General features: G+C 46.4%; 1 protein-coding gene across 2 annotated transcripts in view; it reads left to right on the forward strand.

Moving 5' to 3' along the window:
* Positions 1-22,666, forward strand: part of DPYSL3 (dihydropyrimidinase like 3) — a 100,771-nt gene extending 78,105 nt beyond the window's left edge. The window contains exons 6-14 of one of the 2 annotated variants that reach the window (XM_016150315.2): positions 152-232; positions 4,019-4,087; positions 7,996-8,116; positions 12,005-12,161; positions 12,812-12,953; positions 14,001-14,171; positions 15,353-15,532; positions 18,193-18,355; positions 19,377-22,666. In XM_016150315.2, coding sequence (XP_016005801.1) covers positions 152-232; positions 4,019-4,087; positions 7,996-8,116; positions 12,005-12,161; positions 12,812-12,953; positions 14,001-14,171; positions 15,353-15,532; positions 18,193-18,355; positions 19,377-19,465 — 1,173 coding nt within the window. In that variant the 3' untranslated portion in view covers positions 19,466-22,666. The remainder of the gene's footprint in view (positions 1-151; positions 233-4,018; positions 4,088-7,995; positions 8,117-12,004; positions 12,162-12,811; positions 12,954-14,000; positions 14,172-15,352; positions 15,533-18,192; positions 18,356-19,376) is intronic. The other variant, XM_016150316.2, reaches the window with a different exon arrangement.
* Positions 22,667-22,860: the final 194 nt, after the last annotated feature.

The following is a 22,860-nucleotide window of genomic DNA, read 5'->3' on the forward strand; positions in this document are numbered from 1 at the left end:
TGCATGGTTTAGTCTGTATTTCTACCCTAGTCAATTATTTCCTCTGGTTTATCCCATTCATTCTAGCTTTAGCTCTAGTAATTGCTCTCGTGTGAGGTTGCCGGAAGCATCATTAGCTTGTGAAGGTGACAAAGACTCATTTCTGTTTCAGCTCTATGAGATCTTTACCTGTCTGGGAGAGCTGGGAGCCATTGCTCAAGTTCATGCTGAGAATGGGGATATCATCGCCCAGGTAACAGCCTGCAGCTCCCTGGAGTGTGCTTCTTGCTTGGGCTTCTGTCTATATCCCATTCGTTTCCTCATTTCTTCACTGTTGCTTGAGCTCTCAGTATGTGGCAGGCACCGGCAGGATTGCTCTGCTAAAAATCTGCCCCAAAGGACCTCACAGTCTAGGAGGAGGGAAAATAGGCAATGTAGACAAGTGAGGGAGAAAATGTAAGCTGCTGGAAAACAGGGAAAGATCTAGATGCTCTGAAGAATCAGAAAAGACTTCTGGAAAGGAGGTTTTCAAATCAGTCCATTTATTGGTAGGGCATCGCTGATTCTCTTTTGAAAATGAGTCCAAGCTGCATGGCGTTCACTGTCCTAAAGGAAAACTCTAAGGCAGCATTTCTCAGAAGCCAGAAATCTGATCCAGGACTATGGCACTCATGGCCTTAGATAATCAAGAATTTAGGTCTTGTAGGAATCAGACATCCCACTGGTTTCCTAGAAATCATACTGAGAAACTCGAGGAGAGAGTATTGTGAGGGCCCCAAGGCCCAAAGGGATCATTTGTGAGGAAGCAAAAGGCACTTCTCTCTCCATCTCCAGGTTGCTTAATGGGCTAGATGCACAGATGTATCTTAGCCAGGGTTTCGTTTATCTCCGGATTGGCCTCGGCTAAGTGGAGGCTTCCAGAAAAGAGTGTGAGCTCCCTTAGTCCATTTGATGCCATTAATAACAAGAAGCCATTATTCATTCTTTCAAAGAGCATTTCCTGAGCGCTTCGTGCCCGGCACTAGGATATAGAAGTGAGCCAAAACAGATGCCTTCCAAGGCTCACAAGTGCTTGGGCTGTGCCTTCATTTTAGAAGTTGTCCAGGGCTTGGCAAAGGTGGCTGACAGGGCTGTGGGAACGATGCTTATGCTGACCCTTGTGTCAGACTCATTAGCTTCCAGTAGCAGGTACCACTTAATGAGCAGCTACTACCTTGTGCCAGGCTCTGATAAGTGCTCTAGCATGTTCTCATTTAATCTTCACCCAACTTTTTGCTGATGATGACTACCATCCTCCTGTTTTAGAGATGAGAACAATGAGGTTCAGAAGGTTTAGGTCACCCATGACAGGACCACAGCCAATAACTAGGAGAACAATATCTCAGCCCCTAAGGCGATATGCCTCAGTGGGCGTCTTACCCAGAAAAGGTACATCCAGACCCTTACTCCGCCACCCAGCTCAGGCGTCCTGGAGTGGCAGCGCCCGGCACTGCAGGGCCCCAGCTGGTGGAATATTGTCTCACCAGTGGAGGAGGTGACTAAAGAGCACAGTTTCTCTCACTTTTGACCAAGGAGGTTAATTAGTCAGCCCCCTGACAGCCTTCTCCTCATCCCCCACACACCCAGAGATAATGAAATCATTTTCCAAAGAGGGTCCAGATGCCTTGCCCCTGCGGGAGACTTCCTGGTGATATGAGAGCCGTCATTCTCCCCTTTCCCCAGGTTTTCAGTACAGCAGCTGGAGGCCCCAGCCCCACCTCCAGATGCCCTAGAAACCAGATTCCCTGTGTCTTCATTCTAGACCCTGTGGAGGCAAACGAGCTCCAACTCAAAACGTCTCCTCCAGCTTCCTCTGGGGCTCCTTAGCGCAGTTGTGTCTCCGGTTTCTCCCGCCCCATCCTCCCTACCTTGGGAAGATCCGTTCTCGGTCCGGAAAAGAATAAGGGCATTTTTCCATTTGGATGAGTTTCTAGTGTGTGTTTATTAAATTCGGCTGGAGCCAAAAGAGTTTTATCATGTTATCTAAATGAAGGAAGCTGCTGTACTCAGAGTCTCTTGCTGCATTTTATGCCAAAGTGACTAAAGAGGAAGATAAAATCTTTTTCTGTGGGTCTCAACAAGGTACGTTTTTCCAAGTTTCCAGCTGGCAGGGACAGTCTGAGAGTACAGCCTCCTTAGCCATCCATCTCACAAATGTTCATTGAGCACCTACAATGTGTGAGACATTGGAGAGGGAAGACAAAAAAGACAGGGTCCCTTTCCTCATGGAGCAAAGCGAAACTACACTGTGACCCAAACTGTGATGTAATCACATCAGTGATCAGCGCCTCAAAGTGCCCGCAGCTCCCCACACATATCAGGTAGTATCTGTGAGTCTTTACAAGGCATGCTTAGTCCTCCAGCTGTTAGGGGCACCATATTGTAGGAGAGGACTTTCCAGCATGAGCAGTATTAGAATCACTTGTGGAGCTTAAAGAACAATTTCTAGGATTCTTAGTTCCGGAGATTCTCATTCAGGAGGCCAGGGATGGAGTTTAGACAGTATATTTTGGAACAGTTCCCCTGGTGATTCGAATGTGCTGGGGAACCACTGCTCCAGCGAGCTCGTCCCGGGTGTCGTCCCAACACTCCTGAACCAGATAGCAGTGAGCATGTCGTATAGGGCAGAAGTTGCTTTAAGCCTTGTGTGACTTCAGCAGGCAATTCAGGCTGGAAACTCATCAGAGTTTGGAAGAAGTTTTATTCGGTCCAAGTTTCAATAAATGAAACAGTAAGAATGAAAAGCAGTGGAACTTCGCTGGAAAAATCAGCCTCTGACCTTTTTTCAAATTCTGTAGAGCTGGGTGGGGACAGTGACCACTTTGCATCTCAAGACTGCTTATAATATATGCATTTTCCTTTCTACTCCTCATTTAAAATTTTATATTATTTTAAACACACACACACACACACACAATAAAAAATAGTTCTTCTTTTCCAGGTAGAAGGAATCCCTTTCTTTCTAAGCATCTCATAGTTCCAAAGTGAGACAAAGCATTGTTCAGCTCACTCTCCATCTCTCGCATCACCAGTGTAGGGATTCATGGGCACTGGCCTTCGTACTTGGAGAGCAAATGCCAGCGAACCTGCAGAGATGGTGGCTTTGGATTGGTGCCCGTTCCAATTAGCCCAAGTGTGAGTTCATGAGCTAATTGAAGAAGCCCAGCCACCTGCTTCTTCCAGAAAGCTGGCCAGAAGTCTGAGAAATTTACCTATCAGCCGCGAGGGATAGGCGGTTCTGCCTCATCCACCACCTAATTAAATAGAATTTGACCAAAAGACTAACTCAAGTTATGCTGTTTAGAGGTATTATTTTGTCTGGTTAAATTCTAATCCACTCATTTAAGTCATAAATTTAAAGCTTAAAAAAGCCCGAGGAGCTTGTTAAAATGCAGATTCCTGGAATGTGACCTCATTTAGTAGGCCTGGATAGGGCCAGACATCCGTACTGCTATAAACCTAACCCAGTCGATTATGACGTGTGTGGCAGGCAGACCAGCCTTTGGGAAACGTAGCACTACACTGTAAGTCTCGGGAAGCCAGGGGCCTGGCTGCCTTAATTCAAGTACCTACCCTAGAGCTTAGCATGAAGCAGATGCTCAGTAATTTTGTTGAAGGAATGGGTTTCAAAATGCAGGTGTGAATTTTTTAAAAAAGAATTAAGGGTGTGTACTTTCAGCAGTGTCTGAATTTGAAAGAAATGAGTAAGTGATCTGGTTTGACTTCCGATGCCTAATAGAGAAAGAACTGATACCCTTTCACAGACAGTCTTCCTTTTAGTAAAAGCAAGCCTCCCTGAAAAGCTTTTTCTCCACTTAAGACTCCGCCTACCCTACTTTGCAATTTCATATAAAGAGTTAACAAATTTGTTCAACATACATATTTTATTCTTTTTTCCCCCTTCTTAAATACATCTTTAAATTAGAATATACAGGCACGATTTTTCCAAATCTCAGCCGAGCTCATCTAAAAACTGTTTTCTATTCCTTTCTCATTCTAGGAGCAAAGCCGGATGTTGGAAATAGGGATAACCGGCCCAGAAGGCCATGTACTGAGCAGACCAGAGGAGGCAAGTTGCGGGGCCATGTGGGAGCGGGGAAGGGGGGAGAGAAGCAGCGGCAGTGGAGGGTTTCTTTTTGTTCCCAGCATCTTCCACGAGACTCGTTATCACAGTCACAATCCCAGCGGCTTCCCTTACAGCCTGTCAATCATTTTATGTTTGGAGTGCTTGTGTGCGGCCTATCTTCCTTAGGCACAAGCGCACACAGTGTATGAACACACAAAAGGTAGTGAGACTCTTACGAATACCAGACAACAATATTGGAACATTTCTTCCAAAGACCACTTCTGACTGACTCACCTCAAGGGCCCCTGAGAGAATTAGAAAGGAATGTAAGGAACATTCTTACTTTTGATCCCTAATCTCTCAAATGATAATGTTGGTTGGAGTGTAATTCAGTTATTCAGTAGGAGTGGTAAATATCTAAATCCCTTTTTAATCAGACATTTCCACTCACTCTCTTATTCCATATTATATTTTGAGTCTTGCAAAATATCGGTCACATGGATAGGAGGCTAAATGGATTTTTCATAGAATAGACTTTATGTCTGTTGATTTATAAGGTGATGGTTGCACCCAGGTATGGAAGTTTCCTATGAGTAAAATGTATGCTGGTTTGTGACTGTGCTTAGCAGCTCAAGGAATGAAAGGTAACTAGGGGTGGATTCCATGTCTCTGGATGGCAGCCACCTCAGCTTCTGGCACAGGGCACAGAGCTGGAACTGGCTCTTCATATGGCTGAGAGCATATTGGCATTGGGGGATCAGCCTGGGTCTGGCACCTGGAGCCGATTCAAGGTCCTCCATGTCAACGAAGTGAACACTGTTCCTGTTCTGTCATTCCAAGCCCCACTCTCTACAGCAGGTAGAAGTCAGAACCAGAAATGATTGCATTCCCACTGCCCATCTCTTTTAGGATCTTTTTCCCCCTTAAATTGAAGTGTAACACACATAGAGAAAAGTGTTCCTATCGTAAAGGAACAAAGAATTTTCACACACTGAATACACGTGTGTAACTAGCATCCAGTTGGAAAAATGGAACATTATCAGCATCCCAGGAGCCCTTTTGTCGAATATGTTTGTAACCAGTTGAAATAATTTATGATTTTTTCTGTTGGGGGGGGTATGTAAATTGGTGCAGCCATTATAGAAAACAGTAAGGAGGTTCCTCAAAAAATTAAAAATAAAACTATTAATGGCTTCACTTCTGGTATTTATTTATAGAAAACAAAAACACTCATTCCGAAAGTTATCTATCTGTATCCCTATGTTCATTGCAGCATTATTTACAATAACTAAGACATGGAAATAACTTAAGTGTCCATCAATGGATGAGTGGATGAAAGAAATATGGTATACACACACACACATACATACATACACACACACACATACATATAAACACACAATAGAGTATTATTCAGCTATAAAACAGAATGAAATTCTGCCGTTTGTAATAACATGGCCTCGAGGGCCTTATGCTATGGGAAATAAGTCAGAGAATGATCAATACCATAAGATCTAAAAAACAAAAAATTCACCCCCCCCAAAAAAAAAATCAATCAAGTTCATAGAAACAAAAAACAGATTGGTGGATGCCAGAGGCAGGAGGAGGGGCATCTGGATGAGGATGGTCAAAAGCAACAACCTTCCAGTTATAAAATAAGTAAGTCCTGGGGATGTGAGGTACAGCACGGTGACTGTAGTTAATGATACTGTATTGCATATTTAAAAGTTGATAAGAGCATAGACTTTAAAATTTCTTATTACAAGAAAAAATTTTTTAGCTGTGTGTGGTGACAGATGTTAACTAGTCTTATTATGGTGATCATTTTGCAATATATACGAATATCTAATCGTTATGTTGTAGACCTGAAACTAATATATTGATTATATCCTAATGAATAAAAAAATTTGTTGGAGTAGTAGTCACAGCAATTCTGAAAAAATCTGCGTCCTTAATGCCAGGTCCCTTCTGCAGAATACTTGCTGGTACCCGGTGTTGTGCTAAGTGCATTGTCCCAGTCATCCCTGCTGCTGCTCTGGGTGTTGGTGTTACTGGTGTGCAAAGGAGCTGAAGCTCAGGGAAGTTAAGGCTCCGGCCCGTCGTGTCTGAAGGACTGGAAGGTTGTTTGCACAGTGCGAGTTGGCCAGGATGACCAGCACTGTTTGTGACACGTTTCTTAAATGCCGGTCACTGTTGAGATGTGCTGGCAAGATAGCTCCTTCGGCAGCAGCCAGGGGATTTCTGAACAAAGTCTATTTTTGTTCTTGGTTTGTTTGTTCAACCCCTCCCCTCCCATTCTCATCTCCTTTTTAGTAGAAAGCCTCTCGGCTGCTGATCCCGACAACCTTGGAAGCCCTTTTGGGTGAAGCTGGGGAGTGATGTAACCTTCCAAAGATAGTCATGTTGTCAAGGTGCTGAAGAACCTGCAGGGCTGCGAGGGAGTGAGATCAAAGGGCCGGGGCTGAGGTCCTGGGGCGGCTGGAGTGGTCAGCGTAGGTGCGAAGAGGCAGGCGTGGGCCCCTCTTCGGTTCACAGCACACTCAGATACCACGATGATGCTGTTCAGGGGTCCCGAGATGCCACTCCCACAGTCTGGGTGCTTCAGGAAGGTGGCTGCATTCCTCTGTGGTCAGGGACCTCCAGGGCCTCGTCCACATGGGACATAGTGCAGCTTGGGGGACATCAGCTGGACCAGCCAAGCTCTTAGAGTCTGTCTGCTGAGCCAGACTCACCACGGGCAATAATTGGTTTGCACTATATAAGCATTAAGCGTCTGCAGGCTATTTTTGGTGTTTTTTAAAGGGTCAGGCTTCAAGAGGCTAAAAAAAAAAAAAAAAGAACTCCTAATGATCAAATGGACAAATACCAATGTCTCTGCTCTGGGCCGAATTGCACTAACTTGGGTAGTAACTTTGGCTAGTAACACAGGCTATTGCCCAGTGGTCAGAAGCTGCCATCAGCAAGACCAATAGCCCACACTTCTAGGAGCACTGGCCTTGTCCCAGGAGTGGGCCGATTGCCTTACAAGGATGAACTCTTTTAAATACACACAACAACCATATGTGTCAGATCCTATTATTATCCCCACTTTAAAGACAAGGAAATTCAGGCTTTGGGAGGTTGTATAAGGTACCCGAGGTCACCTGGCTTCTAACTGGCAGAATCTGAACTCAGATCCAGGTCCTTTAAGAAAGCCTGAGCTCTCAAACCCTGATTTGTTAATGAAGTAAGTGAAAACTCACTATTTCTTGCTTAATAACTGCAAGTGGGCTGGTTAGCATCTTTGAAAACATGAATTCTACATGAGGGTGGGATGGAGGAGATCCATAACAAAAGAAGTCTTTGTGCTGAGAAGTCCAGGAATTAGTAGTGTAAGACATGCTCGCTGGGATTAACCCATCACTGAGCACCAGTTTGCTGCAGGAAAGGAGCTGAGGAAGCGTGATGGCTAACGGCCTTCACTGGTTATTTTATACATGTCGGTATTGGGATTGTGTTTTGCCAGAGTATCCCCCATGGGAAGAGTAGGGAGCAAAGGCTTCCAACTGCTTTGGCTTTGTGATAATCACAGGAAGAGGAGAATTGGCCAAGGGAAACCTAGCGACGTCGATGCAGCGCTTGCTGTGTGCCAGGCACCGCTGTCACACGACAACTCTGTGCTGCCCTCTCCTGATCGCCACTTCACGGGAGGGGGGCAGAGGCACTGAGAAACCTGGTAAAGGGACACAGCCGGGAGGTGCTAAATCCGAGACTTCTACCCAGCATCCATCTCCAGATCGTCCAGGCTTTTAACCTCTGCACTGCACTGTGCTCCCAGTTCATGGAGATGGGAGTGGCAGCTTTGAGAGGCTCCTCTTCCTGTTGACTCCTCGAGACCATTTTTTTTGTTGTTTGTTTTTTGTTTTTCGCAGCTGGAAGCTGAGGCTGTGTTCCGTGCCATCACCATCGCCAGCCAAACCAACTGCCCTCTCTATATCACGAAGGTCATGAGCAAGAGTGCAGCTGACCTCATCTCACAAGCCAGGAAAAAAGGTGATTTGTGCTCCCAGGATCTCAGGGCCTTGAAGCTCCACGTGTGTCCTCCCCTCCCTGGATGTCCCGTATAGATAAATGGTGTCTATTTTGCTCATTGCCTTGCTCTCTGGAGAGCCCCTCATCCACGAGAGCCAAATGGGCTTCATTTGCTTTTTCCCATATCTGTGTGGATAGCAAGATCCCAGATTTCTCCCATTTGGCAGGTGAATAAACTGAGGTTCAGGAAGGATAAGTGGTTTACCTGTATTGACACAGCTTGAATCAGTTCCTTGGAGATGTGACTCATCTTTCTTCCTCTCTTTGAGCTTTGATTGTCAGTTCACAGGATCTAAGCTTTATAAATGGACATATTAGTCAAGATAATACGGGGTGCTGAAGTCAAAGGTCCAACTCAAACTGATTTAAGCCAAAGTAACTTGGTTGAAGGTGTTACAGACGTGGCCAGGTGGAAGGGGTTTAAACAATGAGATTAGGGCTCTGTCACTCATTACTGTCTTGGGTCTGATGGCCTCTCTCGGCTTTATTTTCAGTACGAACAGTGACAATAATAAATGCCAAGAGGTGCCTGTTGTCCTCCATTCTTGGTGGGCAGCATGATGAGAACAGCTCAAGCCTAAGTCCCCAGGACTGCGATGGCCGTGGCTTGGGTCATGGCCTCATCCCTGAACCATATCTGCTCTGGGGACAGCCTGGTTGATTGGACAGAACTGAGAGCCGGAGCAGGGCAGGGAACCCCTACCCTGAGCCACACAGATTAGCACGGGTTGTTTTAGAAGGAGGCTGACGGGGTCTCCAAAGCGTGCCCGGCGTCACAGCCACGTGACCCGGAGCTCTGCCCCATTCCCTCCTGCCTTCTGCTGCTTTCCTCCACTGCTGTTAACTTGGGCTTCATTGGCTCACCTCTTGCTGAGCTAAAGTTCACTCTCATTTTAAAGCTCTCCTTTCTGCTTTGCATTCTTGGTCCTTAATAGCAGACTAATGGGCTCCCTTGTGAACAGAGTGTGGTTGAGAAACCAGAGGCGGAGGGCTCTGTGTTGGTCGTGAAAGAGGAGTCTCTGGGCCGGTTGTGCGATCGTTGCTGTTGTGGGCTGGTGGCCTTTCTGGTAATGGAGAGACCCAGGATGAGTGATTCAACCACCACACTCAGAGCTCCAGATGTGAGTGACTGGGGCGGCTAAAAATAGCCCTGGCTGACGCTGATGGCCGAGTGTTCAGGGCCTGGCCTTCTGGCAAAGGGGACCCTTTTTTATGGGAGGGGAGTTGTCCTAATTGTCTGGCAGCCCTTCTAGCTGGTAGAATCTGGGGCTCCTCCTGCCTTACCCTGCTCATGGTAAGCCTGCTGTTTTCTCTCTCAGCTTTTAAATGTCTCGACATGACATGTGTGATTGCTCCGCTGGGCCAGAGTCATCACGTGAGAGCCAGAAAACAGCCCAGTGTTCCTTACCCATTCTTGGAGAAAGGTAGAAAAAAGGAAGAAAAAGAAAAGACAGAAAAGAGCATAAGGAACCCCCTCCCCCCCCCCCGCCCCCGCGCCTCTTTCCATGACCACCTACCCTACTCACCTTTTCTTACCTTCCGCTGATGGCTACATTCTGCCTGGGACCCGTTTTTAGGATGACCTGGGCAGCCTCAGGACAAAGTGTTTCAGTTATATGCTGGGTCTTATTTTAAACTTCATGTAGAAAAATTCCTCACCTTTAGCCTTCTGGCTCATGCTTCGCTGGCAAGGAGAACTGGTCCAGCTGGGTCTGCAGGGTAGAAGGGCAGCGTTATTTCAGTGATGAAAAACTGGCTGTTGATATTGGAGCCAAGAAACATCTCATGAACCGTCATTCTCGGAGAAAGAGTCCAGAGATTCAGAGCTGGAAGACAGAGTACAGCGGGGTTCAATCTCCCCTCCTGACCAGGTTACTCTGTAAGTCCCAGCGAGTTTAATCACCGGGTGCTCTTTAGCAGTTCGGCATGGCTGCTCAGAAGTAATATTAGGAATCTATAATTTAACAAAGACACACATGTATCCCGCACTAAGATAAATTTAGGTATATCTCGGAGATATTGCGGGTCTGGTTCCAGACCACTGCCGTAAAGCGAATATTGTAACGAAGCTAGTGAAACACAAATTTTTTGGTTTCCCAGTGCATATAACAGTTAGGTTTATACTATATTATAGTCTATTAAATGTGCAATAGCATTATGTCTGAAAAATATGAATACCTTAGTTAAAAACACTTTGTTGCTAAAAAATGTTAACCATTACCTGAGCCTTCAGCAAGTCATAATCTTTTTGTTGGAGAGGGTTTTGCCTCCTATTTTTAAAAATGTAATGTCAAAGTGCAATCAAGTGAAATGCAATAAAACTGTACTTTAAATTTATTACTATGTGGACTTCTCAAAAAACCCTGAGAAATAGGTCTTATTATCCCCATTTTTCAGATGAGGAAATCGAAGCACAGCTCGTCCAGGGTATCCCAGCTGGGAGAGCTGTCATTCAAACCCAGGCATAATGCCAGACTTTGTTTATTCTACTCCCCCATCTAAAGAAAGTACAAAAAGAGAGTTCTTCCACTTTTAAGGCAGTATTTCTCGTAATGGTATTAGAGTGCTTTGCTTGATTTTCATGTCTTAATTTCTTTGTGTCCTTAAAGGATTTAATTTGGTAAACATTTTCGGGGAGTCCTTGAGATTCCCATTAGTCATGTGCAGATCCTTTTTACTGTCATTGCAAAGAGCAGGGCTGTCGTGTATAAATCGTTATTATTGCTTCCTTCCTCTGCCTGTGGCAGACATCACAAATCAATCATGAGCCTTTTCTAGTGAGACCAGAAGCATTATTAGAATTCTTTCCTACATAGAAATCCGGGAACCGAATTCAATTAGTAGGAGTTGAAGCAAGGCAAAACCTATTTATAATCCTGGCCATAGAGCCCTCTTAAACTTCGACCTTTTGGGGTATTTGAATATGGAAGATAGAGGACCAAAGCTAAAGAAATCCAGAGCTACACGGGCTATATTTAGCTTAAGATTCTGATACCAAGAAATTTGGTACCATCCTGCCTTCTATGAGACAGCATTTCACTTGTGCATCACTATCCCTTCTTTAAGAAGCACAGCAAAAGCTTAGATTAGTATCTTTTCCAATATTCTTCCTTCCCTCTCCTTGGTTGGGATATTTAAGTCCCTACTTCCTGACACAGGGTCCAGGAAGTTATCCTTGTCTTCGATGTGCCCCAGGTTATTGGGTGTTTTTGAGCAAATCACTCCTTGCCTTAAGTTACGGAGTAACAAACATGATAGAAAAAAATCCCAAGACCTCTCAGCCACAGGAGTAGATTTTACTTTGTGGAACCAACGCATGTCCTTGGAACAGCAGGATCTAGCAGTTCCCAGTGATGCGGGTGCATTTGGGCTCCTCCAACAGGAAGGAGGAGGAGGTATGAAGAAATCAGATTTGCTGAGCATCTCCTGTGTACCAGACACTTTGCATATGCCAAATCCTTTCATTTTCATAAGTCCGAGAAGTGGCTGTCATTTTGTTTCATTAATACCAGGACAAATCTGTTCCACATTTTAACATTTCTGAAATGAGGATGAATTTTATAATCAGTGTATACGTTCTTTTTTCTTTTGCTGCAGATTTTAATTTGCCTCAAAATTTGAACAATTATACTGCATCTCGCAATCAGTGGTTCTTTATAATCTGGGGAATACAATATTGTTCCAATTTAGCAGTTGGAAAAGCAGAGGCTTAGAAAAGGTCGGGCCGTCGACTTGAACCCAGGACTGCTGACTTCAGAGCCACGGCCTCGAGTAGGCTAAAGGACTGTGATTATCTAAACTGGGCCCAGGGCTGATGCAAACCCTGTGCCTATTCCCTACCCCTTGCAGGAAACGTGGTCTTTGGCGAGCCCATCACTGCCAGCCTCGGCACAGATGGAACCCATTACTGGAGCAAGAACTGGGCCAAAGCAGCTGCCTTTGTGACATCCCCACCTCTGAGTCCTGACCCGACCACTCCTGACTACATCAACTCCTTGCTGGCCAGGTTGGTGCAGAATGACCTGCAAGAAGGCATTGTGTGGTAACATCCCATAACCAGTGGAATGAGGATGGGAGCAGCCCATTCATCAGCTAGACTAGAGTCTGCAGTGAGGGAAAGACGTCGGGAATTCCCCTGCACAGACAGCAGGCTCTTCCCCATTGTATTTTTTAAAATACTCTATAGTTCTATTAATAATGGTAATAGCAGTTAATATGCATTGTGTGCCAAACCCTGGGGTAAGACCACACACCATTTCATTGTTCTTCATGACAACTTTATGAGTGAGGGACTTTCATAACCATTTTACAGATTACAGTTGAAGGTCAGAAAGACTAAATTATTTACCCCCTGACCAAAATTATAGGGGGACTCGTTTGTTGCCGCCCTCTCTGGATCAGTCTCATTATTCACTTGGGTCCCTTCTACTTTATAACACAGAGATGATGTCATCCCCCCTCCCTCGCTCATTTTCCATGTGGGGTAAGCTTGCTTTAGAGAAATTCACCTACGTTAACATAGTTGTCAAGAGGAAGAGGGAGGATCCAAACTCATGCTGTGGTACTCTGGATGCTGACACTAGGTGCTCAAGTCTGGGCCTCCGAGGTGTCTCTAGCCACCTCCGCCATTCACATGGAGTTTTTCTCCTTTGCCAGTGGGGACCTGCAGCTTTCTGGCAGTGCCCACTGCACCTTCAGCACCGCCCAGAAAGCGATCGGGAAGGACAATTTCACAGCCATTCCCGAGGGCACCAACGGGGTGGAGGAGCGGATGTCTGTCATTTGGGACAAGGCCGTGGTAAGAATCAAAGCCATGGGAGGGTGGGCCAGGCTGTGCAAGTGATTGTCTGTCAGCGTCTTCTGGCAAAAGGGCCTGGTTTTATTTTCCTTGTTAACATCACAGAAGCTGACCAAAAAAAAAAAAAAAATAGCCATGCAAATGGAGGTTTCTCCCAAAGATTTTACTAAAATTAGTAATGATTAAGTTGATCACATTTCTGTTTTCAGTTTTAAAACCTCTAAAGACATTTATTTCAGAGCTTAATAGAATGCATAGGCTCTAATGTCTCATTTATCCACACCTTGGAATCTACTGAGTTTCCCCTTTTCTTCTTGGCTACCAGGAAGTTCCACGCTAGATTTCAAACTAAATTCTTTTTTCTTTACCCAGCCTTTTTGTTTTGAGAAGGGGGAGGTTTTTTTTTTTCTTTTTTTACACACTTAGATTGACTCTTTTACATACTTAGATTGTCTTTTTATTTTTTTATATTATTATGTGTTTCTGAATGTATGCGTGTGTTTATCTTGACACTCTCTAGAATTGTTTAAAAATAATATTTTTATTGACTACATGACACATTCTCAATAAAGAACACTTGGAAACCACCAAAAAACACACACAGGAAAGAAAATAAAAATTACTCATAGTTCCACACCCTAGGGATAACCATTGTTATCATTTGGATGAAGTTTTTCTATATTTATCCTATGCTCATGTGAATACAAACACATATCTAAAAAATGAGCTCATCATCACATTTGTTTTTTATTGTGAACTCTCTATAATCCTTTTTGGAATTAGAAGAGGTAAAAGTCAGTAAATATGTGCATATAACCAGAAAAAATGCACATTGCAGGCACAGTAACTTCCATCTTAAACAATGATTTTAGCCATTTTGCCTGGGTGACCATGACACCCAGCTGATTCTGAAGTTTGCTGGGTGGGTTCTGTGCTCACAACCTTAGAAGCCCTTCTTTATATTTTTGAGCCGTTGTGGTCACCTGACTCTGAGCTCAGAAACCCTGCGTTGACAAATTTTTTAAAAAAGTGTATTTATTTCAATAGGCCACCGGGAAAATGGACGAAAACCAGTTTGTGGCCGTGACTAGCACAAATGCTGCCAAGATCTTCAACCTGTACCCCCGCAAGGGAAGAATATCTGTGGGTTCTGACAGCGACCTGGTGATCTGGGATCCAGACGCTGTAAAGATTGTGTCCGCCAAGAGCCACCAGTCGGTGAGGCTGGGGCTGGTGGGGGGAGGGGGGGATGGAGAATGCATCCAAGGAACTCGGTCAGGGGAGTAAGTGTGCACATGGTGTACCAGGGTACTTAGACTGGGATGTGCTGTAATAACAAACCACCCCAGTTCTCAGTGACTTAAAGCCTCAACAGTGTATTTCTCACCCATGTTTTCTAAAATGGGTCAGCAGAGGGGCTCTGCCCATCGTTGCCACTCAGGATGGAGGCTGATAGAGGTCTCATCCCTACACACGCTCCCGCAATGGCTGAGGTGGGGCGGATGCGGGGCAGGACGTGGGAAGTGGTATACTGACTCTGAAAGCTGTGCTAAGAATTGCTTCCTCTCACGCCACATTGGCCCAAGCCAGTCCTGTGGTCATACCTTCCTCCCGAAGGGTGGGGAGTGCCATTGGTACCTTGTGCCAAGAAGGAAAGAGAATGGGGGAAAAATTGGAATTCCTCATGAGTTTCAGGTGGAAGATAATAAAGCACAGTGCCTAACAGGGAGTTCATACTCGTTAGTAAAAATAGTTAATACTTTCTAAGCACTTAAGTTTCAGGCATTGTGCTTTTAATTCATTCAACCTCTATAACAGACTTCCACAGGTAGCCTCTATTTTAAAGGAAATTGAGGTACAGAGAGATTAAATAATTTGGACAGCAAGGAAATAGTGAAGCTTGGATTCAAACCCAGACAACCTGACTCCAGACTGATGCCCTTAACCTTTTTGCAGTGATACTTCTCATTTGTTGAATGACTAAGGAAGTAGGAAGAAATCTCATTTTTTGGTTGGGATGGACTTTGCTTAAAACATTGTGCCATGTCTCATTATTTAATTTCAAGTTGGCGGAGACATAAGACTGCCAAGCACAGTGTCCTGCTAGTTATCCAGCTTCTCCTTGAACACTGCCAGTGACAATATTTACTTCCATACGTGACGTCACTAAAGACTGGACGCTTCTCTTTGCTAGGAATTCCAGCCTTTACTTAGCGAGCATCTATCCCCAGGGCCTCTACCCACTGAAAGCTTGCGGATGCATTGTAAACTTTTCCCAGCTTGCTGGCAAGTCGGTTCTAGTGACAGTGAAGGCAGGATCCCAAGCACGTGAGAATGCATTCCCCTCTCTCCCTGCCCCATGCCCACACCTGTGGCTTTGCCCCTCGCCCCATCTCTAGGCTGCAGAGTACAACATCTTTGAAGGGATGGAGCTGCGTGGGGCCCCTCTGGTGGTCATCTGTCAGGGCAAGATCATGCTGGAAGATGGCGGCCTGCACGTGACCCAGGGGGCTGGCCGCTTCATCCCCTGCAGCCCCTTCTCCGACTATGTCTACAAGCGCATAAAAGCCAGGAGGAAGGTGAGAAGCCCCAGAGCCATTGGGCGGGGGGTGGGGGGGGGCAGGGTTTGTGTCCCATCAGGCATAGGAATAGTAACCGTGGATCTGGAGGAATCTGTGTGCTCACAGCAATGATCTCTCCCCAAAGGACAATCAGATATTTCATGTACGTAAAAAGGGGTTTCAAAACCTTTTTGGGCCAAAGAAAGTTTCTTGCAAGTGGTATTTTCCCATTTTTGTATCGCTTTCCTTTAAAATAACTAAAAATTGTAATAATTCAAAATACTCTCAGTGAATATTTTTAAAAAATAAATTACTCTTTAAGGCTCACTGTGAGAACCAGTAATCCACACCCATACCTCCCTGTTTCATCCTATACAGTTTGCTCCACAAGGGCAAATGCTTCTAACTCAGCTAGTTCTATGGTCCAAATAAAATCTTATTTATGTTTCTGATTTCATAGACAGATAGATTAACACACACATGTATATCTACCCACCTACCTACCTACATATTACAAACCAAGCAGCTCTAGTTGATTTAGGAAGAGGCTCAGAACTCTGTCTGTTCAGCTCTCTCTCCTACCCCTACATAATCTCCAAGTCGCTTTCAGGTAAGTTTGGGGCTCCACAAAGCAGGGTTAGAACAGTCCTGGGATCCTGGAATTTGAATCCTGCGTCTGACTTCCTCTATTAGAAGAGACACAGTCATCCATGCATGTGGGATGGAGGAGCTGGTGGGGAGAGGAGGAAGGGGCTCACTCTGCAAGTCACTGTGGGCCCATGCAGGGGAAGCAGTCCTGTCCACCTTCACCTGGACCACCCACAGCCAACCCCCCTGCCTTCCTGCAGGTCAGGGGGAGAAAGAGTGTCTCAGAGCAGTTTCCCTGGGAGGGAGGTTTTCAAGTAGGCAGTTTCCAGGGGATTGCTCTCAGGATCTGCCCTTGTGGCACACGGGAAACAGGATGGGGCAGAGGGAGAATGGGGACCGGAATGCAGCTGTAACAAAGGCCTCGGCTCCTCCCCAGCTGGGCTGGTCCTTGAAAGGGGTCTGGGCCTTTATATGTACTCCCTGCGGCCCCAGCCCCAGCCTACGATGAGCCATGGGATATGGGCTGTTCCTGGGCAAGGTGGCTCTCTTCAGCTGAGGGCCATCCTTGAGAGGGACGAAGCTGTGAACCGTCTGCTGCCAACACGCCCAGGAGCTGAGAGAACGAGTCTTAGGTGGTGACATGTTGGGGGTTGGTTAGAGAGCGGCTCATAGAAACTCAATACCCGAGTGCCCACCCCACTCCCAGACCCCCAGTGATCCCAGTAACCGGTGGTCTGGCCTCCGTGTGGACATTTGCGACACAGGGAGTCTCCCCATCTCATGAGGTAGCTGAGCAGCATTGCCTGTGAGAACACACTTCCTTCTGCTGGGCTGAAATCGACCTCCCTAAAGTCAACCACTCAGGTCTGTCTGCTCCCAGCACCTGCACGGAACAAGCTCAACTTGCCTCTTAGAGCATCTGCGTGTTTCCAGAGTCGTCTGTCACTTAGTCTAAACATCCCCGTCACTGTCCACTGTTTATTTTATGACAACATTTTAAGTCCCTTCACCATTCTTATCTCTTTATTAGTGGTCATTTTAAAGTTAGATAGTGTGGAGAAAAATTCCACACTCCAGTTTTGGCCTAATAGAGAAGACAATAAAGCTCAAACTTCCCATATATCAGTTCTTTATTTCCATGAACGTGACTTAGAATCTGGACCCAAAGAAATGACGATGATCTGGAATTGTTGCTCAGGGTTTACGTGGGGAGTACTGATATGGCCGTCATATGATTCCACTGGGATCATTAGCATCTGCAAATGTGATGAGTTTGGCCTCTCTGCCTGCACTTGAGTCACTAGCAGAGGAGAAGGAAGCCTCTGTGGCAGGAGTCCTCGGAAGTCTTACGATGGGCCATCCTGTGCTGTTCAGGCTGCTCCAGCATTGTGTCCTCATTGCCTCAGCTCTAATGGGTACCACTGTACCCGCCGGGTGGTCTTGCAGTGTTTGTCTAAAAGACCAGGAGCCCGTTTGTGGAGTCACCATGTTTCATGGGACCATAAGCCCCAGCTCCTGGCACAAGGCCTAGCCAAGAGCATCCCTCAAGTGATATTGCTGGCTGGCTCCACAGTCCCAAGCCAGGTTCACAGCCATAGCCAGAGGTCAGGGGATCAGGCCGGGAAGCTCATTCCAAGGCCTGCCGACTCTCATCTGTGCCGAGGAGCCTGAGGATGGAGCTCCCAGGGGATCTCATCAAACCCCACCGCCCTTCCCATCCGCTCTGCTCCGGCCGTGCAGATGCTTCTCCCATTCCCTGACATTTCTACCATGGGTTTCCTCCGCAGGGAACGCTGCCAGCCATGCCCCCACCCCCTGCCCCCGTATCTCCCTGCCTCCTCCCTCAATCCTGGCCCCCTAACAAGCTCCTTTAAGATCAAGATCACCTATTTAGGGAGACCTTCACCAACCTCCTTCATCATCACCCTGTTGTGACACTCCGCTTTATTTTACACTATGTCTCCTTTTCTTAAAATAATATTATTATCTGCCTCCACTAGTCATGCTTGGTTCGCTAACAAATGCGTGCAGCCTAGAGCAGACGTGTAATTGTTGCGGGAATGTTTGGTGATGCGCTTTCTGTGCCGTAGATGGCGGACCTGCACGCGGTCCCAAGGGGCATGTACGATGGGCCCGTGTTCGACCTGACCACCACGCCCAAGGCGGGCACCCCGGCAGGCTCCACCCGGGGCTCTCCCACGCGGCCCAACCCGCCCGTGAGGAACCTCCACCAGTCCGGATTCAGCCTGTCGGGTGAGCCAGACAAGCCGAGGGCGACCGTGAGCGGGAAGGGGAGGAAGGAAGAGGGAAAGGGGAAAAGCAGGGCTCAGAGCCTGGGGGGTGATCCTGGGATCCAGCCTGGACCACTTTTAGGGTGTTAGTTAGTCAACAAGCTGGAAGGTTCGCCGAATTAAAAAGAAGTCCCATTGGGATAGCGAGGTACTGCTCAGTCAGGTTAAAGATCAAGTGTAAATGATGACCAAGTCTGCCTAGAACTGACATTAAGAGAAAATACTTATCCAGTTGCTCCATAAGTGTGGATTTGCACCTCTATGATGAACAATTTAAACGAGAGGGGAGCAAGTTAACAGGAAGGGGCAGAGATGTGTAAAGAGAAAACCGTTTATGGGAAGTAAAGAATGGGAGAAACAGGACAACGGAATAAACCAGGTAGGGAGACACATACCTGGGGGAGGAAGACAAAAGGAAAAGCCTAGAAGTTTTGAGGTGCCGTGGCCAAAGGTCCCATTATGTTAGTTGCAGAAATTTTTGTCAGTATTTTTGCCATTTCCTGTTGCTCCCTAGCTACCCTAAGCTCTAAGCTTTTAGCCCCCATATGGCACGTCGATGCTTCCTTCCGTGCCGGGGCTGCGGGCCGTCCATCACCTAACCCCTGACAGCCTCCGTCCCTTCCTCTGCCCATGCGCAGTACCTTTCTCAGGATACTGGTGAGGATTGAGTGAGATAATCCGAGGAACACTTAAAACATGGCTTGTTATGGTGACTATAAGCAGCTATTTTTCATATCATCCCCACTGTTCTGTTTATGATCCGTGTCATGATGCTGAGGGTCCAATGACCTCTAGATAAGAACCCGGCTTCACCTGGCGGACAGAGATTTTTCTAGAGGGTGGGTATGAAAAGTCTAGGATATCTGACAGCGTAGAATGGAAGTTTCTTGGGAGATGAGGGCAGAAAAGCGGGTAATATCTTAGAGTCTTAACATTAATCCAGTTTCTCTCTTGTCTCCCTGGGAATCGATTGCCAACGGCAGGCACCCAAGTGGATGAAGGGGTCCGCTCCGCCAGCAAGCGTATCGTGGCGCCCCCTGGAGGCCGCTCTAACATCACATCTCTGAGTTAAGCCACCCCTTCCCGAAGAGGGGCAGAGGAAGCAAGAGATTTTTTGAAGCCAAAATGGTACACCGATATTTAAGAAGGAAAGCGAAAACAGTTGCGATCTAAAGAATCAATAAGCCTCAAGCCTTATGTTTCTCCAATGTTACGCTCGCTTGCCTAGCTTTACGAAAATTGCTTTGTTTTCTGTCTGTGCCTAGCCTTGATTTGGTTGACCCCCTCCCCCCATTTGCATGCATGCAATCAGGCCACTAAGGTAAAAGAGTCTGCTATATAGTGTTGAGAGTGTGTGTAGTGCTGCATCTTAAGACAAGGGGACAGACAAAGCTGGATGTCAGGAAAATGAACAAAAGGGACACAGTTATTTGGGGTGAGAGGGTGGTGGGAGCCCGGAGCAAGATGGAGGGCTCAGCAGGGCTGGGGTAGGGTATGTATGGGGGCAGGGGGTGGGTGGGTGAGCTTAAGGGGTCTTGTGTATTGTGTTAATGAAGGACGTTTATTTCCATGGAAGATGGCCCCTTGAGGCAGCTGTCACTTTATCACCATCCCCTGGGGTCTGCAGAGAAGGCAGGTGGTCTTTAGGTTCCGGATTTTGTCACGTCCTCTCTTCCTAGATTTTATTCCTTTGAACATTTTATTAAAACACCAAAACCCAGTCATTGCTTCCACCCGCTTGGTCGTGCCAGTGTTTGGTCGGGCCTCTTTCTCAGTGGTGCTTTCAAATTCTTTTCTTCCTTGGGCCGGGAAGGAAGAGAGGAGAGAGGAAAGACCCTCCTCTAGCCTTCCCGGCTCTTTGGTGCTCTTAAAAGGCAACAGCTGGGGAAGCACAGCACAGGCCCTCCGGGTGGGGCGGGGCGGCCACACTTAGATAACACGCCCCTCTGAACACGTGTGGGAGATCGCCTCTCACTCACCTGTCTCTGCAAAGCCAGAAGAGCAGCGTGCTTCTGGAGTCCCGCAGAAAGAGATGGAGCTGGGATGGGGCCAGCGGTGAGTGAGTGAGTGACTCTGGATCTCCTGAGATCCGGGTGCAGCCATGACAGGATTTTTGTTGTTGTCAAAATTTTATTTTCTTATGTGTTCCTTAACTTTTACTGCAAATAGGTCATCTCAGCTTACAGGAGAGTCAGGCAGGGGTTTGGGAAAGCTAGTGTGGAGCAGAGGAAGCATGTTCTGTGGTCGAGGTTCCAGTTTTCAGTCCTGAGCCATCTGTTTCCCCTTCCACGAGTACAGCCTTTTGGGAGAACGTTTGTTTTGGTACCGAAGTCTCCCAAAGCGGTGGCAGTCACATGCAGCCTTTGTGACATGGCACAGAAAGGTAGTTAGCAGGGAGCATTTGCCTCTGCCTTGTCTGTCAGAGCTGAATGTCCATGTTCCTATTCTGCCACTTCTGAAAAATTTTGGAGCAAATTCTTTGAGCCAGACCAGATCTATAGAACTAAGAGGCTCATATGCGGGGAAAATTCAGTTCGACCTGGGATCGGACTTCCGTGTTGGGCGATCCAGCTGACAGAATCCACAGCCCTGTGTACTAAGTACTTTGAAGAGAAGAGCAGGTGTTTCTCCCTCAAACACCATTCAGGTGTTCAGGAGAAACCGGTATCTTTAACTGAAGGTTTTACGTTGAGGGCCAGAGAAAAGGGAACACGCGGCCAACGAGGCATTGGAAAATAGCCGAGGAATAGCATCTCCCTTAGCAAGCTAATTTCTGTTTTAATCATGAAAAAGATTATTTCCCATCAAAAGAAGAAATTTTACTACTTTGAGGGCTTTTTCATGGTGCCTTTATTTTGAGAAAATTTAAACGAAGGGTGGCTGTACCTCTTGGTTTATAACTCAAAGATGTGCGGGCCTATTGCAGTCTGAGAGTGACAGTTTTGCAGACAGAGGGAGCTTGTCCTTTGGGAAGCATATGCTATATACCTCATTGGCTGGGCTGTGCATAGAATGTTGCAGTACCAGCCATAACCACCAGATGGAGGAAAAGACACGTAAATAACTGGTCAGAGTGCCCACCTATGTACCACCTGCGACTGTTACCAGCCCCTGCGTCCAGCCCATCCCTTCATGACCTTTCCCTGCCGTGGCCCAGTTGGTTGCATTTGGGACTTCTGAATTAAACATTCATCCAGAACTTTATATTCTACACAAACGTTCCATGCTGTAGAAAACAGCTTCTTAAGGCCTTGGCGATAGGCAGCAGCATGACCTGACAGCCTACTTTTCTTCACTTACTATTAGTAACTTTGCAAGCATAGAAATTCTTGAGAATTCCAAGAACACTCCCACTATTTTCTTGACTTTGATTTCTGGTTTCTTTCTCCTTAAGTTAAATTTTTTATTCAGATTTGTTCTGTTCCATAAGACACATCAAAGAGCCCCACGCAGGGTTCCAGAAGAGAACCTAACAGCAAGTCTTGGCTGTCTCAGAAATCACCGGCACCTCACCCAGCTCTGGGAGGGTGTGCTGGGTCTTCTGTCTTCCTCCTAAGTTTCTTTTTGCTGCCTCATGTCTCGGCCCCTCTCTAGGGATGCCACACCTTGCCAGCCTTCTCACGTTGTTTCTAAACCCACATGGCAGTCAACGAGGTTGCTGTCTGGGAAGGCCACAGTCTTGGGTAGTTGGGTAGTTGAGAAGGGATCTGGAACTGTTAACTCAGCCACCCCAATGGAGATATTTCTAAATTTTCTAAAAATGGAAGTGTCATAATCATCCCGAAAATACGTTTTCTTCAGAGTCCGGTCATCCGTTGAGCTTTTTTCTTTGTGACTAGACCCAGAGAGTCATGCTCTGTCCAAAGGGCCTCGAACCTAAGTCTGGACTTTCCACTCACCCTGAGAAGCCCTTCCCAGCAGGGTGACGCGAGTCCCACAAGCTTTCCAGGCCTTCTCCCCTGGAAAGCTCCAGCTCGAGCCCCAGAGGGACACATGGGCCGTCCAGGCAGCCAGCATTCGGTATAAGTTCCCTCTTTGGAAAATGGCGTGTGCGTGTTCAGTTCTGTGTCTGGTGACTATGAACAGACAGTAAATGTCCCTGTGATCTGTGGTAGCTGTGAGGCAGCTCTGGAATGTGAAGAGCTGTTTGGTTTGAACCGTGAAGAAAACCGTGTTTTGAGTTTAGCTGAGATTTAAAAAAAAAAAAAAAAAAAAAAAAGTTCATTAAGTGACTGTTAATGTAAACCTGGATTAAAATAACTATAAAATCGCAGATGGCGTTGGGTTTTCTTCTGTGTGTGACATGCCGTTTCACCTTAAGTGTTAAAATTGGACAGTAAAACTGACATAGGAGGGCAGAGCTGATGAAAACAGAGTTATCCCCCCCAAATTTTGGGAGTTTCTGTCTTTTCAGTTAAGGTTGAGTTTCTGTTTGGCCACAGAGTTTGATGACCATTATTGAAACTT

The sequence above is a fragment of the Rousettus aegyptiacus genome, unplaced genomic scaffold, assembly GCF_014176215.1.
Source record: "Rousettus aegyptiacus isolate mRouAeg1 unplaced genomic scaffold, mRouAeg1.p scaffold_m13_p_7, whole genome shotgun sequence".
Classification (NCBI taxonomy): domain Eukaryota; kingdom Metazoa; phylum Chordata; class Mammalia; order Chiroptera; family Pteropodidae; genus Rousettus; species Rousettus aegyptiacus.